The sequence below is a fragment of the Phacochoerus africanus genome, chromosome 2 (genome assembly GCF_016906955.1).
Source record: "Phacochoerus africanus isolate WHEZ1 chromosome 2, ROS_Pafr_v1, whole genome shotgun sequence".
Classification (NCBI taxonomy): domain Eukaryota; kingdom Metazoa; phylum Chordata; class Mammalia; order Artiodactyla; family Suidae; genus Phacochoerus; species Phacochoerus africanus.
This window is the reverse complement of record NC_062545.1, coordinates 119,119,406-119,138,721: the sequence shown is the minus strand read 5'-3', so window position 1 is coordinate 119,138,721 and position 19,316 is coordinate 119,119,406. Positions and strand designations below refer to the sequence as shown.

The 19,316-nt window shown below is 34.2% G+C and overlaps 1 protein-coding gene across 1 annotated transcript; it reads left to right on the top strand.

Moving 5' to 3' along the window:
- Positions 1-14,763: 14,763 nt before the first annotated feature.
- LOC125119399 (protein unc-13 homolog C-like) lies at positions 14,764-19,073 on the top strand. The gene is made up of 3 exons (XM_047766308.1): positions 14,764-15,625; positions 17,153-17,312; positions 18,500-19,073. The coding sequence occupies exons 2-3, from the start codon at positions 17,191-17,193 to the stop codon at positions 18,783-18,785; spliced, it is 408 nt and encodes a 135-aa protein (XP_047622264.1). The 5' UTR covers positions 14,764-15,625; positions 17,153-17,190; the 3' UTR covers positions 18,786-19,073.
- The last annotated feature ends 243 nt before the right edge of the window (positions 19,074-19,316 follow it).

Below are 19,316 nucleotides of genomic sequence, written 5' to 3'. Positions count from 1 at the left end.
ACTTTTGATATGTTTTCTTGCAATTTCATCTTGTATTTGTTTTAAACACTCCAGAAGCTTTATATGAAATTATGTATCTCTTTCATACAGCATTCCAACATAATATTTTACATGCTATATAACTCCTTGTCAGTGTGTCAAGCTTATATCCAATCACATTGGTAATTTATAATTCATGTGTTGTCTAACTATAGAATACTTAAGTTTACTTCTCATTTTCATTCAATATTTTAAATTACAAATCAGTAAACTTTTTCTGTATTTAGAATTTACTTTGAATTGAATTCCATCAATGGAAGTACTGAATCTCAAGTTCTGAATATCTAGAAAGCATATAATGCCCAAGTAGCTTTCCAACTATAAATTTGTTCCAATCAAAAATCAATTAGAATATTAGATTCTTCCACAAAATCTCTAGCACTAGGTGGTATTTGTTTTAAATATTTGCTGATATAATAGGTAAAATACATTAATTTGACTACAAAAGATTAAACATTTTCAATATTTATTAACTAGTTGAATTTCTTTTTTGGTGATTTGTCTGTTTATGACCTTTATTCATTTAATGGTGCCTTTGAGTTAATCAATTTGTATGACTTCTTTATACATTGAGGAAAGTAACCTTCTGTAACATTTGTTGCATTTTCTTATTCACTTGATTACTTACATAGGATATCTTTGACCTAAATATATATTTCATTGTGTTTCTCTTTGTGATTTATTTCCTTCATTTTAAGTCCAAGGAGCCTTTCCACATGCAAATTTTAAATAAAATTCATCTATATTTTCTTTTTTCAGTTTTAATTTTTTAAACAGAATTAGTTTTTGGTGTTATGATGTATAGTGAGGGTACAAAGTTTTTCTCCATATAGTAACCAATTCTCCCACTAGTTATTGAATAATCCTGACCTGTTCCATTGAGGATTCCTTTGCCATGGATATCTGAAATATATTGGAATTCTATTTCTGGATTTCTTTCCTATATTGTCTGTCCATTTTACCTATAGCCCAGGATCAGACTAATTTAATTATTGTTGCTTAATAAAGCACTTTAACATCTTATAAGAATAATACATTTTATTTCTCTCTTTTTAAGAAAGTTCTTGGTTACTATTTAATGTTTTAAAAAGTTCTTAGTTACTTTTAACAAGTTCTTAGTATCTATTGTCATTGAATTTTCAAATGAGCATTGGATCCTGTAAAAAATAACTTTTTTTATTACTCAAATGAATTTATCACATCTGTAGTTGTATAATGATCATAACAATCTGATTTCACAGGATTTCCATCCCAAAAATAACTTTTTTAAGTTTGGGATTTTGATTAAAATTTGCAGTAAATCTATAACTAAATATGCAAATAAGTGACATTCTTTAAGTTACTTTATCTTAACTTTAGAGATATGTTTCATGTAATTTTTATGTTTACATTAAAGTTCATTGTCTCATCACATTTTAATTGTTTGTTTTGGGATTATCCTTTTTTTTTTCCTTTTTGGCTGCTTTGAGAGTGATATATTGCCATCCAAAACACGTACCTATTTGTTTATTTTTTAATCTATCAAATTAATTCAAGAAACAGTCTTGTTAAATAAGTTTTCACTTGTTACTTTAGTTATTGCAAAAAACTAATGTCACCATTTCCAAGAGCCATACCATATTTTCTGTTTTTAATCATTGTGGTCATTTAAATTTTCAAACTCTGCATTTATTCTTATTTTGCATATCTTATTTTGTTTCCAATTTTAAAAGGGAATTTCTAATGATTGACATATAAGTATAGTATTGGTTGTTATTTTAAAAGAAATGTTCCTTATCACAGAAATGAATCTTCAGGTCTGATTATCTAAGAGTTTTTATTGTGAATGGGCACTGAAATTTATCAAATGCTTTTTTCAGAATTTATGAGAAAAGTTTTGGGTTTTGTTTTGTTTTGTCTTTTTAGGGCTGAACCTGCAGCATATGGAGGCTCCCAGGCTAGGCATCAAATCAGAGCTACAGCTGCTGGCCTACACCACAGCCACAGCCCCGCCAGGTCCAAGCCCTGTCTGTGACCTACACCGCAGCTCACGACAATGCTGGATCTTTAAGCCACTGAGTGAGGCCAGGGATCGTACCTGCGTCCTCATGGATACTAGTCAGATTCATTTCTGCTGAGCCATGATAGGAACTCCAAATAAAGTTTTTTTCATCAGAATAGTAGTTTAAACCAACCTTTTCAAGATAAACCCTAGTTGGTCATAAGTTTGCATTTTATCAATATTTTATTTAGAATTTTTGTACTTACATGTATAAATTAGTTAACTTAGGTCCTTTTTTATTTTTTAGTGTTTTTTTTTTAATTGTTATTCCCCCAATACAATTTTTTTTTCTACTGTACAGAATGGTGACCCAGTTACTTCTTTTTATACTCTCCCTATTAAGTTTTTGTCTTAATGTTACATACACATAAAACTAATTCAGGAGATTATTATCTTATTCCCTACTCAAAAAATAAGAAATTTGAAAAAGAAAAAAGTCCTTATAAGCAGACAACATGATTATTTACACAGAAAGCCTAAGCAAATCTAGAGATACTACTGGAACTAATAATAAGACTTTTTTTTTTTTAGATGAACAAGAAAAAGGTTTATTTCTATGTACACAAGAGCCAATCATAAAAGTAACTAACATATTTCTTGATGAAAGTTAAAGGCTTATAAACCTAAATTTATAATATGACTTCTTAACAAAATTATTACAAAATAAAATATGTATAAAATTTCTAAAAGTATTTGATATTTTAATCAAGGTAAGATAGAAATTAATAGCTGAATAAATGGAGAAAATACTATGCTTTTGGTCTATATAAAAATATGATCAAGATTTTCAAATTATTCTATAAATTCAGTGCAATGCTGATTAATGTCTCAACAGATGACATATTCAAAGATGTGTATTCAAACTGTGTTGCTATTTTGTTGCTATATTTGCTATGGCAAAATGTTGGAAAAAATCTTAATAATTAATAGGGGAATGCATAAATAAATTATGATCTATTCATAAAACAGTATCCTTACAGTGGTTAAAACTGAATGAAATACAACATCTATTAAACCTCTACCATCATAGTGAGTGAAATAAAGCAAGATGTATAATCATACTCATGATAATATCATTTATAAGTATTTTAAAAACCTATTATTTTAACAATATATTAATACTTCTGAAGGTACAATATTTATGGATAGATCAATAAAACTGTAAAACATTTGAGAAACATTCTATAAGTTCTGAATCCATGATAATGGAGAATGGGACCAGAGAGTTGTATGCTTGGGAACTTAACTATTTCTGTAATATCTCTTTTTTAAAAGCAGCAAATAAAAATAAAGATGCAGATCATGATTAAACTCCAAGGTTATAAACCCATTTTATCATTTTAGAGTTATTATTTAAAATATCAGACTTGGAGTTCCCATTGTGGTGCAATGATTAATGAATCCAACTAGGAACCATGAGGTTTCAGGTTCAATCCCTGGCCTTGCTCAGTGGGTTAAGGATCCAGCATTGCTGTGAGCTGTGGTGTAGGTTGCAGACACAGCTTGAATTCCACGTTGCTGTGGCTGTGGTGTAGGCTGGTGGCTTCAGCTCCGATTCAACCCCTAGCCCGGGAACCTCCATATGCCACAGGAGCGGCACTAGAAAAGGCAAAAAGACCAAAAAAAAAATCAGACATATGTTAGCATTATTCTTAACCTTTTCTTTCAAATTATATATAACTTAGTATGCTTGACAAAAATTTATTAAGTGCCTCCTTTGTTTTAAGGCAAAGATACTTTCCTCATGAAGCTTATATTTTGATGGGAGAGAACTAAAAGCAAATAATATGTATTGCAACATCAGAAAAGCACTAAGATTTAAGAAAAGGGAGGGGGGATGGTAAGAGCTACACCCCATCTTCCTAGTGCTCTGGCTATTTTAACTGTAACAGCATTACACCAGAGGGAATTGGTAGGCAGGTGTTGTTAACTAATTGTCTTATTACTCTCATTTAATTTTTAGTCCAATTCAGTAATTTCATGTTTTTCTCTTTTAGGGAAATACACATAATATAAAAACCTCAGGTGAACTTTCAAATATCTTTTTTTGACTTTCTCTGTAATTTACATTTTTTCTTCTCAGGATCAGTTGTTTTACTCTTCTGTCATTATTGGTAGTGTCTTGCCATTCTAATTTAACACTATATTGAATAGAACTTGTGCCATATCTAATACCCACAACCCCAAACTCCCAGAACCTAATTAAGTGATTACCATGAGCGTCTCTGAGCTGCTACAAAGCAAATTTAAACTCCATAATCATCTATTCACATGAATTGTTTTTATCAATTTCCACAGTTTTCCTGCAGAGATGGTAACTTTCCTCTGTAGTTATTGTACCGCAAGAGAGCATACTTTTGCGTGATGGAAGCCAGACATAGATCAATACCCATTTCTTTGATAAGGACAATCTACATTAAGTACATCTATAATTTCACTATTTTGCCACTGATTAACTTATACTATTTTCCAACAATAAAACCGAGAACAAATTTTTCAGAGTTAAAGAGGAAATGAAATAAATGACATTTGTAGCAACATGGATGTACCTAGAGATTATTATAGTGAATGAAGTAAGTCAGACAGAGAAAGACAAATATATGATATCACTTGAATGTGGAATGTAATAAAAATGATACAAAAAAAGAGTTCATCCCTGCTCAACACCTGCTTTCCTGTTCAATCCACACAGCATCCAAAGTTTTGTTCAGTCACTTCTTTATGGAGCTCCTTCATTGTGCTACACAAAGAGATAGACACCGGGAATGTAAAACCAAGTAAGACCATGATTGACTTAATAAATTCAAATATAATAAGGGAGGCATATCTATTTGATATCTACCTGTTACAATAAAGTATATTCTTATATTTAAATTTTGTCATCACTTACTGCCATGCTTTCTACCACAAACCTTCCCCAGTTTTAGGTTCTTTTGGTTAAAATATGACTCCAAGTCATCTTCTCTGAGGATATTATGTCAATAAATTTTTTAGCTCTTCAAATTATAAAATTACTTTTTTGTTTCATTCATACATGATAAATAGCTTTCTTAGGTTTAAAATTTTGGGAATATAGGCTCCCTTCCTCAGAACTTTGCAAGCATTGTTCCATTTCCTTCTGAATTTTACTTAGGAAGAAAATAAATTATTTCCCTTTTCTTCTTGGGTACATTTCTTCTTCCTCCTCTTCCTTTTTTCCTTCTTTTCTTTTTTTCCTTCTTCTCTTTCTCCTCTTGTTCTTCTCCTTTTCCCCTAAATATACATGGGTATATTTGTGCTTTTTAACTTTTATAAAACAAATTAAATTCTTTAAAAGTTCAGGGCTTTTTTTTTTTAAGCTCAAGAAATTTGCTTTTCTTATGTATTTGATCATGAGTCCATTTTTCATTCTAATTTCTTCAGGAGCATCATTTCCAGTGATTGGCTTTCACCTGAGTCCTTGAGATGGTGTTACTTTTTCCTTGTGCTCTAGAATGTTTTTCAGAAGCCCCTTATTGAGTTTTATATGTTTACTCATCCCCAAATAAGAAGGTCTAATTCAGATCATACATTCAGCAAATGGGATTACCCTTAGCCACTTCTCAAAAATACTTGGCTACTGATAGAACCCACCATTTGAAGCTATGGGATGCATAGCCCCTAGCCTGACTTCACTTATCTAAACCAGCGCAATTTCTACTACCATGTTTATTGACATCAGTGACTCCCAGGAAGAAAAGACATGTCCTAAAGCTTTCATCCCTCAAAATGCATCATACTCTAGTCTCCTCTTACCTACGATGGAGGATACACACTGCCATGTGGGAGTAATCTTTCGCATACCCTTCTCCTTCAGATAGCAGTATTTACGAGTAATCATGGCACAGGACGAGATTTTGAAAGAGAGCTGCTGTCAGATCAGGTGAAATGGATAATGATTAGAAATCATTCTTGGGCAATCGTCAGAATTAAAATCTAGTTTTCTGATTTTTGCCACTTCCAAGTTTACCGTAGGAAAAAATCAGCGCTGATTATCCGTATCCACATCCTACCTACTTTCCCAGATTCTACTATTCTTTGAGACTCTGTCCCAACTGTGCAGATGCTAAAACACCTTTTTAGAGGCCATCAGTGTGTCCATGGAAAGAGACCTTAATGGAAAACAAGACCCACCGCTGATACTGCCCAGCTATGGAAACTTGCACAAGACACTTATCCTCAACTTCCTTAGCTCTGAAACAAAGAGATTGGATCAAATAGGTCCCATGGCCAACTTTAGTTCTAACATTAAAACTATATACTTTTCAATTCTGAAATATTTCAAGTTAGGATAATTAAACTTTGCAAAACAATTCTGAAAGGATATCCAACTAGCATAGCAACTTACATCAGGGACTTGCCACGTTTCAAATCTTAGTAATCACAGGTTAATTTTTCAGCAGTACACTTCAGCATGCGATAAGCCCTGGAAACTCACTGATATAAAGTAGGAATATAACATATTTCAATCAACAGTAAGGTCAAGGTTAAAATACGGAGAGCTATGAAGCCATCAGAGTTCCAGGAGGAAATATTAAGTTAAATACACATTTGAATGATTACTGTGGGGTTTAATATAAAAAGTTGCTAGTAAAACTAAATATTATCACACATAAAAACATAATCTGAAGATATATAAGTGCTTTCTGTCTTATGTACTATGTTCTTTATCTTCAGTTTCACATCCTTTTCTGCCTTTTAGTTTAGCAAGAATTTAAATTCCATTAAAAAAAGACAGCATTCACTTTTTCCTCTCTGATGTGAAAAAAGGAAGGTAGAGAGGGAAAGAGTAAAGAGAAGCTATTCAAGGGACATCACAGCCTGTCAGAAGTCTGAGGTCAAATCTCAGTTTTCCATTAATGACTTTGAAAGGTAACTAAATCCAGACCCAATTTTACCATTTGTAAAATGTACACAATACCTTTATCAGATATTAGAACAAAGATCTTATACTTGAAGCATTCAGCACAATGCCCAGACACATAAGTAGTCAAAAACTGTACCCATTACTGTTATCACTACCATGAATTACTTCAAATATAAATATTAAATACCATAGAGTTAATAAGCAAAGAACAGGGAAGAAACAAGAGGAAAGCACACGAAGCTATCAGAGGAGGAAAGGGGTTTAAGTCAAGCCGCTTCCTGGTTTATTCTCCTCCCACCACCTCTGAGGATGTCTAAAGTCTTAGAGAACTGAATGGAGCTAAGTTACTCTCACCTGGAGTCATAGACCTGAGGTGGGAGGAGCAGTAGGGAAGGACAGTGATATTGAAGTGTGCCATTACCAGAGTGGTCATGCCTCATGAATTCTCCACCTTTCCTTTGAGGGTCCCAGGAAGTCCCATGTGGACAGATTCAAACCCCTTTGTCAGAGGCTTAAGCAGTTTGGTTAACTTGTACGAATGACTTGAGCAGCTGCAGTATTTTTTATCTATATTTTACAGGATGCTAATTGAGTACTTGGAGATAATTACCAAATTAAAACATTACATGAATAATCACCACTACATGCTTATAAGATAATGCATTCCGTCACAGAATGTACTATAATTATGGTGGGTGAGAGACAAACGCTTTCGGGGTGCTTACATGGTGCTATATCGTAATCTGATAGTCATCAGGAAGTTTTATCAAAACCTTTTTACCAAAAGCTGCTCTTCTAAAGAGAACTTCAAATAAAACAGTCAACTATTTCTTTCTCCTGCCATTTGCCATTATTTAATCACAAGAGTGTTAATCATTCCTGAAATAGAGAGTTTGGTATTTATGATCCAATAATCTTGGTGATGAAACATTCTCAGGGCCCACATGTTGATTTGGGGCACAATAGTCTAATTTCTATGTATTTAGAATAGACAAGATTATGTAACAGGCATAATTGCTGATTAAATTTTCATTAAGTGCTCATAAAAATTGTTAAATACATGAATAAAATGCACCATGTTAGATTATTTTCATATTTCATTCCATCAGAAATGAAAATTTCTTATATGCTGCCTTTTTTTCTCTCTTTTTGGAAAATAACTTCCTTATTAATATGTACTTTCTTCAACTTGATCTTTTGTTGAATTCCATTTTGATTCTGGGATAGGCATTCAGGAGATTTCACCATGCACAAATGTTAGACGGATCAGATTTAGGACTATTGGAAGCTAACTCTACCAAATTGGTGGGAAAAAAAATGTATTTTACAGTTTATAACATACATGTAACTCACATGTGACTAAATTAGGCAGCTTCCATAGTTTCAGCATCTGCCAAAGTATTTAATACTTTGATTCAACTCAAATATATGTACAACCTTCACTTAGCACATTAATGCAGGACCATAAAAATAACTATGCAAACCGAAACTGTTCAAAGCAATCTTGCTAATCAATGGGAAAATTTTGATTATACTGTGACTTTTAAAATTTTATTGTCAAAAGAAACAGTATTTACTGTCAGCTATAAATATATAAAGAAATGAAAAAAACTAAAACATTTATTTAATACACTGTAATTGGAAACATGAGAAACAATGAGTTAAAGTGTTTCATTTCTCTTAAAATTTTATTGAGAGTAGTTTGACCAGCGCTTGCCTTTTTCTTCTCATCATATAACTATAAAGAGTGAACATCTATTCTATGCCTTGGTGAACTGTCATTCCAAAGTTTAGATTAATTACCAACTATTTATCCTGCTTTCAATGTTATATCTCAGAGTTCCCTTAACATTAAGTTTTTCTCCAACATCACTTCCACTAAGACATCTTCATCTTCTTTCTCATCTATGCCAATAAGGTCACTTCCATTAAGTTCCTTGTTTGCTTCTCTAGAGTCCCTCCATTGGCAGTAATGTGTACATTCCCAAGGTCAGTAATTTTTTTTAGTGAACTCATTCACATTCTATACAAATTTCACTCCAGTGTTATCACTTGTTTGTTTGTTGAACTTTCTTCTTTCCTGGCCACTTCCCTCTTTTGATTATCCTTGTTTTAAAAATGTCACATGGATTTATCACTGGGAAGCAAGGCAGCAATACAACTGCACACTTTGCTGGGTGTGAGTTGAACAGGTGTACAGTGACCAAGCACCAACAGACTTTGAAAGAAGTGATGTGGTCACTGATGATAATGTCTACCTGCTACTTTTACAGTCAGTGATTTGTGAACTAAAACACCAGCAGCAAATTTTGTACTTTATGTAATGATACATATTTAAAATGCCATGATAACTAAAATGTGAATATGTCACAGGGAAATGCATGCTATTTAGTGAAACTGGGGACTGAAATCAAAGTATATCATGGAACATGAAAACTGTGCAATGTGAGGGATGTTTGCATATTTAATCAATGAATAAATATATGCCATTTAATATGTATCCAAATATTATGTTTATCATATGAATTAGGGATAAGAAGTATGGATTATTAATATTTTTTTGTCTTTTTAGGGCCGCATCTGTGTCATATGGAGGTTCCCAGGCTAGAGGTCCAGTTGGAGCTGTCACTGCTGGCCTACGCCAGAGCCACAGCAATGCCATATTCGAGCTGCATCTGCAACCTACACCACAGCTCACGGCAATGCCAGATCCCTAACCCACTGAAAGAGGCTGGGGATCAATCCCACAACCTCATGGTTACTGGTCGGATTCATTTTCACTGCACCACAATGGGAACTCCTGGATTATTAATATTAACAGAGGTTTCCTGACATTATGGAATGTAGTTAGGAAAGAAAAAATCTGCATAATTAATTGCAATGCTAGGCATAGCATGGGTGTAAACACCAGGCCTCGAAAACACAAACCTGAAGTTCTAAAGTGGCAATTATGAATAGCGTGATGATTAAGCAATAATTGCAATCAGTATAAAACCTTTTAAATGAGTTGCTTCTACTCAGAATTGTCAGAAAACTGTCACATTTCTAAACCCACTTTTTTAGGGTTGTACCACATTAAAAAGCCAGTTCTCAAGACTATGTTTGACCTGATTAGGCAGTAAATTTCACATTTTGTGTTAGAAAAGGAAATGTATACTTTTTAGTAAATGCTTCCAACCAAGAGGTTCCACAACGTGGCTCAGAGACTGCTGAGTACCTAAGTTTGATTTTTATCATGTTTTTACCCACCAAGGCAACCCTCTAAATCTTTTTAAAAACACACTCAGAGTTAGGATGTACAAGTGGAAGACTGAAGAGAAGCAATTTGGGAAAGAGGAAAACATATCTATGCATTTAGAGTACCTTTTAAAAGGTTTTAGGCGCATTTCTTTAGCTGTTAGTTGTCTTCAAAACAAAGAGCATGAAATTTCTCCTCCATAACTAAGAGCACCGAACAGAAACTTACGTATTTTCCTAATTCAAGTTTTATATATCTACCAAAAAAATCAAATTCTATAACAACACAAAGCCTTTAGATTACCTTGGTGAATAGAAACTCAGAAATGGTACTCACTCCTGGTGAGTGCTTTGATGGAAGATTTTTCTCATTTACACAATTGTTCAATCAATTACTGACCATCATTTCTAGATATGTACTCTGGGCAGAAACCAACTATTGCTACATTGCTATATATAGTAACGCGTATAATACCATCCATAAAAGTCTTAACCACAAACTTAGGTACGGAGCAGGATCTGACCCTTAATATAACAACGGAGACAAATAAACAGCCCAGATACATTTTCAGTGTCGCTGAGAGAACTTCTCTCGTTAACTGTGATTTCAGCAATAGCTAAACAAACAAAAAACCTTCAGTAATCAAGAAAACTCATTTCACCAAATTTCTTGGTTAATCAAAGGTTTTACTTCATAGTGGGAAGAACATTCTCTCATAGAAATGTGAGGGCTCTTTAACAACCTTCATCTCTACTATACTCAACCCAGACAGTCTCACTGAAGAAAATAAGAATGCCAAAGTTGTTGGGGAAAACTCCAGTCACTCTAGTGTTGTCTTCTTGCAGTCTTTTATTTCGATAACTATAGCATCAATGGATTTTTCTCCATAATTTTTATTTGTGAGCATTATGTAAGAATCTTCAAGATATTCAATAACTTTGAAACATGCTTATCAGGCATAGTTATTATAATAAACTATAATCCATTTACAATGTATGAGGCCCATAATATCCTACATATTTTTCAAGTATCCCTCACCATCATATTGCCAGGTGTGTGGCTTTATCCCCACTTTACAAATAAGGAAATTCAAGGAGTTTTAAGCTGTTAATGAGTGACAGACCAGATTTGTAATCAGTGACTTCTTTGCCCATTTACTATGTTACAATATTTGAGGAAATCAGGAATATAACTATATATTATTTATAGAATAATAAAAAATGACAGTATTTCACAATAGAGGGGTTTGGACAGAGTTTCATAGGATAATGGAAGAAGGGTGTTCCAAACATGATGAAAATAAAGTTTTGAAGAAGAAAGTCAAAGGCACCAGTGTGGACTAGCAGTGCAAGATGAAGCAAAGGTTATGAGAAGCATCCTAGTGAAGGGCTGGGTTTTGGGATTTGATTCATGGTATGATGAGATGCAAGTGTGAGGTTTTCCAGATGAGAATGGGGTGATAAAAAGGATCTTTAACACAGCTGAGACAAATTCTTTCAAAACCTAAATCTTAAAAGACTTCTCAGTAGCTCCAAGACAATGTTTAACAACTTTTGGATGGCATTGAAAGTACCAATATTTTCTTTAATGTTTCCTCATATTACTGTGTCTGTGCTCCATCCATACTAAACTACTTGCAATTTCCAAAACATACCATTCTGTTTTATGCATCCACACATGGGCACATGTTATTTCTAGCTCCTTTTGTTGAATAAAAAAATGAATCTCAATTCAACCTTCAAGAGTCTCCTTTTTCCCCTATAAAATCCATCATAATAACAATTATTGAGTCCCATATTTTAAGTCCTATATCCTCCCAAAATTGTCTCAATATTCCTCAAGACCTAAGAATATTACAAAAATACTAGAAGCATTTCCATTAAAATTAAGAGCAAATCAAAGATGTTAACTCTCTTAACCAAAGTCCCCATAGGAATCAGATGGCACACCCAAATTAAGATTATTTGAGAAGGATTTAGTAAGAAACTGTGTACAAAGGTATGGACGGGATATTAAGAAACCAGAAAGACTAGTGAACAAAATAATGCAACAAAAATAAGGGGCAGGGGAGCTCCCAGAACCAGGAAAAAGACTGTCACCTACTGAGGGCTGGTGAAAGAATTTTGATTTGGGGTTGCAGGGTTCAGCCAGCAGTAGGTGACCCCACAAGACTAAAGACAAACACCTGGTCTTACTCCCCTCCCTCCATCCAATATCACTGGCCAAGCCCTACTAGACACTAGAGTATAGAGGAAACCCCTGAATTGTCCATCTAAGGGCAGAATGGAGAAGGGTAGACAATGAATTCAGAGAGCCAAACATAGGGCAACAAGCATATCCACTTTTAATACTATCATGAAATGCAGTATTAGAAATAGAAGCCAATAAAATTAGCCAAGGCAAACAATGAGAGGTGTAAAAAACTGGAAAGGAGAAGTTTCATTCATTGAAAATAATATGATTGCATACCAACAAAGCTTAAAAAGAGTTAATGAAAAGCTTTGATTAAAATTTCAGTTGGACAGATGTGATAAATTCATTTGAGTAATAAAAAATGAAAAAATAAAATAAAAAATAAAATTTCAGTTGGCTGAATAAAAAAATATACAAAAAATCATGAGTCTTCCTGTTATACAATATAAAGGGGGAAATGGTCCCATTTAAAATAGAATGAGATGTAATACTTAGGAATAAGCTTTTTAAAATGTTCAATATTCACATGAAGAAAAAAATGAAACATAATTGAAGTACAAAAAGAGACTTAAATAATGGGAAGATCTGTTCTTGAATAAAAGAACTTCATAGCATAAGGATGTCATCCATTCAGGGATGACAACAAATTATTTTATTTTTCCAAAATGGGTTATCAGCTCCTCTTGTAAGCCTTGCTTTTTACAGCACAGATGCTTCCCTTACTGACATCACTGTCCAGGTCCACATTATGTTAGTTATTTGTATTATTAGAAACTTACTCAGATTTTTAAGACCTTATTCTGGTCACATTAAAGTTTTAGTCACCTACTGGATTCAAAGCTCTCCTTCTCTATCTACAAGAAGGCAAAACTGATGACTCTGTCAGTAGAAGGAGGAGGAAGGAAGGAGTGGGCTTCTCTTCTATGTACCTTCCTCTTTCTCTTGGTGGTGGTTTCCCTGATATTGAGGAGGAAAGAGAGAAAGAGAGGAGATAGCTCTTTAAACTTCAGTGGTAACCCTTCGTTGTCGCTATCTCTTTGGAGGTCATTGTCTATTTGGTTAATGGTAGAGGTTTTCCAGCTCATTGTCTTTGGGAAAGTACAAGATTGTTAGAAGAGGCTGGTGTGAGACTTGTTCCAAGTAGTTCCAAAGGGCATTGATGGACTCTTTGAAGACTCAAGACTTGGCTGCTTTTTCCTGTTGCACCTCACCTGGTACGAGCACATCACATTCCTCTGAGATGCCTGCCTCTGTGCCCCATGTGTGACAATCCCCAGTAAAACTATAGCCTCTGATCACATTTTCCCTCTCATGTCCCCATTTCTAGCACTTCAAGCCCATTCAGGAGTCATCTCCCATATTCTCAGCAACCACAACTTGAAGGAGGGGGTGGTGGTCCAGTCACACTGTAGGTCGCTGCCCCCCACCCCAAACATACACACACTTGGCCATGCTCAAGTCATAGTGTCTGATAAGTAGGCAACCAATTACAAAATGAGATACTTATCTTCCCGGCTTCCAGAGTTTAGGAGTACTTTGCTTGGGGTTTTCTTCCTGATACCTCAGGAAAAGGAAGCATTTCCCCTCTCCCCTTCCCAGGGAGCAACCCTTGGCTAATGTCCAAAGTGATAACCCTTGGCTAATGTCCAAAGTGATAACCCTTGGCTAATGCCCAAAGTGATCACTATCTTCCAGTCCTTTTATTCTCAAATGGTTGGGGCAGGGTGGGAGTGAGAGGGGTGCATGTGGTGAACCAGCTCTTCTCAGGCCCTGTTGAGAGGTTCTGACCCACATCCAGTGATTTTCTGGAGTTATAAATGGGAAATCTCTTAGAACTTTTTCTTTTCAGCTTTTTCATTGACCATATCTTTTACAAAACTAAGGTTCTTATTAATCTCATATATAGTAAATTATTAAAATCTCTATGGGGCAAAATTAGAATTCTACATACTGTTGACAAATATCATTTCTAGAAATTATACTATAAACTCGTAAATATGAAAAAATTATTATTCATTATAGTTTGTTCATAATAGCAAGAGACTAGAAACAACCAAAATATGGTTAAATAAATAATGGTATGTTTATATAATGGAATAGAGGCTTAACATTATTTTAAGTGTTTTAAATATTTTAATGTTTTGATTATCTGTAAGCAGGTAAGTAATTTGTTTTTAAGCAAATGAATGTTTAGGGAACAAAGTACATTTACTTTGTAATTAATGCTGTGATATTCCAGACTGTATTAAAGAGTGAGGTATAGCTTTATATATACTGAAATGGAATGATCTTAATCTATTTTTAGGTGAAAAAGCTAAAGGAAAATTAGAGTGTATGCTTCTATTTGTGAACAAAAAACATGTTTATAGATATGTTAATAGATGTGTGGGGTGGGGGCGACATTGTTATCCCTATTTTACAAATGAGAAAACTGAGACTTGAAAATATAGCAAATTCTGATCACAGAACCAGTTGTGGCAGACCTATAATTTGAATTCAAGTTTATGTGACCCCAAATCACAGGCAGTTTCCAGTACAACATGCTTAACCCTTTGCTAACTTGTATCAGGGTAGAAATGACTACTCCTTTTTTATACCATCAGTAGACCTTGCAAATGTAGCTATTTTAGAATCTATCGCACTATGTGTGGTGAACGTGTATATATTGCTCTCTCCTGGCTGAGTGTGGTCCTCATGAAGGCCATGCTCCATAGAGCCATCTCTGTGACCCTGGTGCTGTGCTATGGCACATGGAAGAAAAGCACTCACAAAGGTGAAAGGCAGTGACACCTCTTGGTAACTAAGCAGTGAAAAGAGCTTTATTAAGTGCCTGGTAAAGGCAATGGCAAGGTTTTTGTGGGTTTTTTAAGCAATAGTAATACTAACAGGGTGTCTTATGATATCTGAAGATCATTTGAAAGTTTACCTACTGGGCTAAATATGATGCTACTCAAGCCTCAAACCTGCATAGCAAATTTAATTTAGTGAGTATTTATCAGTATCTATGATGGGCTATTAGGAAAAAGAACTATTTATTTCCAGGATCATACTTTAAAAGTCTGTTATGCACAGAATGTCAATGTCCATTATTAAATGATCTGAAAGGTCAGGCCAGTAAATTTTTGCTGATTTGCAGGTCGCCCCTCCAAAGATTCAGTGGGTCAGATATCGGTTCACGTGGACATCACCACCACCCCAGGAACAGGAGAACACAAAGTCACTGTAAAAGGTACATTTCAAGTATGGAAGATCAAACAGCATGTGAGACATTAACTTCTGGAAAAATAACGATATCATTATAACGAAAATGTCATTTTTTACCTGGATCTGTTTTAAAAAATGTCTATTAAATGATTTTAGGGCATGTTCAGAATTTCTTCCTGAACCCAGGACTTTCATCTTGTAACTGAAAAAAGTCAATGGCACAGATATTTAGCCTATATTACCTGAAATATCTAAATGGTTTAACTATATTGGTGATTATGTTTCAAAACTGTATGTTGAACATTTTCTCTGTGGTTGATGCTGTGGCATACTTTGAACATTAGTGCTATGGTTTGCTCTGTAACTTGCCAAGGACATGTTAGATGTTAATTCAGTGTGTTCTTACTATCCACATAACCTACCTGCTTTTTCTATGCAGTTTCCAAGAACTGGTTTGATTTTTATTTAATAGGTGGTTGAATCAATTGGTTTTATATGGTAAAAATGTAATCTGAATATAGGGGTAATTTCAAAGATGTACTTTAATGATTAATATTTTGCTCAATAGAACCATGTTCTATTTTTGTATTATTACAGATTTAGTCACTGTAAATAATATTTACTTTCATCAAAACCACAACCTTCTAATATATTTTAAATTGCACTATCTAATGTATATGTTTTATAAAAGTAGCACTGCTGTGGTCTATAAAAGATGATATACAGTATCGGTAAGCATACAGATAAGCAGGCATGACTATACATGCCAGCATAATTAAATTTTTGAAAAATATTTTTCTACTATATATCAAATGCTCAAAGTTTTATGAACCTTTTGCATTAGAACATTTGATTATAAAATACTTCCTTAGGGATATCATCATCAAAGAATGGGCAAAGGTGTACATATAAGAATGTTCATTTAAGTCTTATTTATGATGCCTGAAATTAGGGAACAGCCGTAATGTGCAACAACAAATGATTGGTTGAATATATGATGAAATATATATAATGTAATATTTGCAGTTGGAAATATATATATATAATAAATTAGAATGTTTTCCATGATGGACTTAAAAAATAAAGCAACTTTTAAGACTGCAATACATTATGATCTCATTTTATATAGAAAGTAAATATATATTGAAAGTATCATACTAAAATATTGTCATTTCTTCTATGTGATAAAATTATAGTTTTTACTTTAAACTATTTTCTGTTTTTCTAAATGTGTGATGATGACCAAATCATAATTTTCATGTGAAAAACATATCATTTTCACCTAAACAAAAATCATAACTTTTCAGTAGTAATGATTGCTATTGCAATTACAACTAAATTTTTGTCATCTCAAAGCCACATGGCTTAGAGCTAAAAGCCCATCAAGCATGCATTCCAGAGAGTAAATTGCTTTCCTCAGTGGGGTTAGGGTGTTATCAAATGCAAGATGTGGCTTCATGCATCATTCTTAAAAATTCACTCTAAGGATGAAAGGGAGAGTCTAGGATCCCATACATTCGTTTGCTAATGCTTTATATTCTTTTGGTTTTAGTGATTGCTATTAATGACTTACACTGGCAGACCACTGCAATGTTCCGTCCCTTTGTGGAAGTTTTTATGCTGGGACCCAACCTTGGGGACAAGAAGAGAAAACAAGGCACAAAGACAAAAAGCAACACATGGTCACCAAAGTACAATGAAACATTTCAGTTGTAAGTTATGACCCAACTCATTTATTCAACCAGGCAGTAAGCATTGTATAGCTATACTTAGGAGAGATTCACAGGGAGAGATTCTAGGAATATTTGAATAATGCAAAATTCAGATATAATACCATGAGCTACCAAGATTCTGGGAAAAGGTGACATTTTGACTCATTTTAATTCACAGGAAAACCCAGATCCTATCACATTTTGCCATTCTATTCTTACCTACAAGGCTTCCATTTTCTTTTACATCAGTTCAGATTGTCTCTAAAATAAATGCACAGTTTAGTTGTTGGTGTCACCCCAAAACAAAGTTTGGCTCTGCAAAATGTCTGATCGGAAAAAAAAGTCACTTAGAAAAGGAAGGAATTCAGAGGCTTGCACTGCTGAGGAATAGATGTGCAGTCATTAGAAAGTCAAGACTGTCTGAGGATGAATTAAAATAAAAGGCAGGGCAGGATTACTCTGAGCATTTCACCGCTCAGTCTTCTTCATTAGGTTCAGTTTTGCACTGACAAGGTACCTGAGGTTGTGATTAGGAGAGGCCATGGTTAGTCCCAATCTTGACAGGTCTAACTGTTGCCATAGAAAAGAATTGGCATTGAAACACCAGGCTCTGCTGAAACTGATTTACTCTGGAGATTTGTATCCAATTTAGTATCCTGTGAATACTGCTTGATAGTCTGTGCAGTGTATTCCCCTGAGCAAAGGCTCCTTGATATAATAGCAATTCCAGGAGTCTGAGGTAAAGAAAGGAAATTATAATAATGGACATTGAGAGGGCACAGAAATTCTTCCAAAAGTTACCCACCCTCAGTCTAGCTTCCATGACCCCTACAGCCCCTCCTACCCCTATATCACTGTGGAGACCTTGCCTCCAATGATTAAACATGATGCAATATTTTAATTCCAGTTTCTATCAATACCCTTAACATCAGGGCTGTAAAGCATATTTAGATTGATTTCCTATTTGTATCTAGGAAAGAAAGAGTTTTTAAGTTAGATTTCAGAATAATATCTATGTTTAAAAAATCTAAATAAAATTTAAAGGATATCTGCAGCAGAGTTAAAATGCAGACATGCTCTTTACCAATATAATATTCTGAATGATGTACAAAACTTTCAGTAGTATCTTAGAAGCATGTTGATTTCTATTTGAAAATGCTCAAAATTCCTATTTTTAATCCGCACAGCTTTCTGAGTAAAGAAAACCGCCCAGGGGCCTATGAACTTCATCTTTCAGTTAAGGATTACTGCTTTGCCAGGGAAGATCGAATTATCGGAATGACAGTAATTCAGCTTCAGAACATAGCAGAAAAGGGAAGCCACGGGGCATGGTATCCCCTCTTGAAAAACATCTCTATGGATGAAACTGGTTTGACGATCCTTAGAATCCTCTCTCAGAGGACCAGTGATGATGTGGCTAAAGAATTTGTAAGACTTAAATCTGAAACAAGATTTGCTGAAGAGAGTGCTTGAAACAAACACTGCAAGATCGCATCTTCCGGAACTCATCAACTATAACTGTTTGACCCCTGCATGCATGTGCAAATACGCGGGAATGTTTATTTCATTATGTTTCAGTGTTTGCCAGTACTTAAGTACCATGTCTACAAGGTATGTGTAAAACCTGCAGAACTTTTATACCAATTTTGGTCTTTGAGAAATAAATGTTCCATGAAGTGCCAAAATTATGATGTAAAGTGACATATCCAGAGTATCTTTTAAAATGTTTATTTCATTACCAGTTTCTCACCCATTAAATATCCTAAGAAACAGTCTTCTGAGTTCGTCCATTAGTTGTCCTCATTATATTGGTTTATAAGGCTGGTAGATATGAAAGCATTTGTCACTCAAATTCTGTTTTATTTAGATTTAACTCATTGTAGATGTCTTACATATACCTTTTCTACCATGACTAGAAATGCAGTTACTTCTAGAAAGTATTTGTAATTTTATAGTTGCAGATCTATTGTGATGATTTTTGCATACAAATTAAAATAGAAAAGG

Excerpts from the sequence above, each read along its gene's own strand:
- LOC125119399 (XM_047766308.1), top strand. The coding sequence starts at position 17,191 with ATGTTCCGTCCCTTTGTGGAAGTTTTTATGCTGGGACCCAACCTTGGG. Across the intron at positions 17,313-18,499 it reads TACAATGAAACATTTCAGTT|CTTTCTGAGTAAAGAAAACC; the intron begins GTAAGTTATGAC and ends TAATCCGCACAG.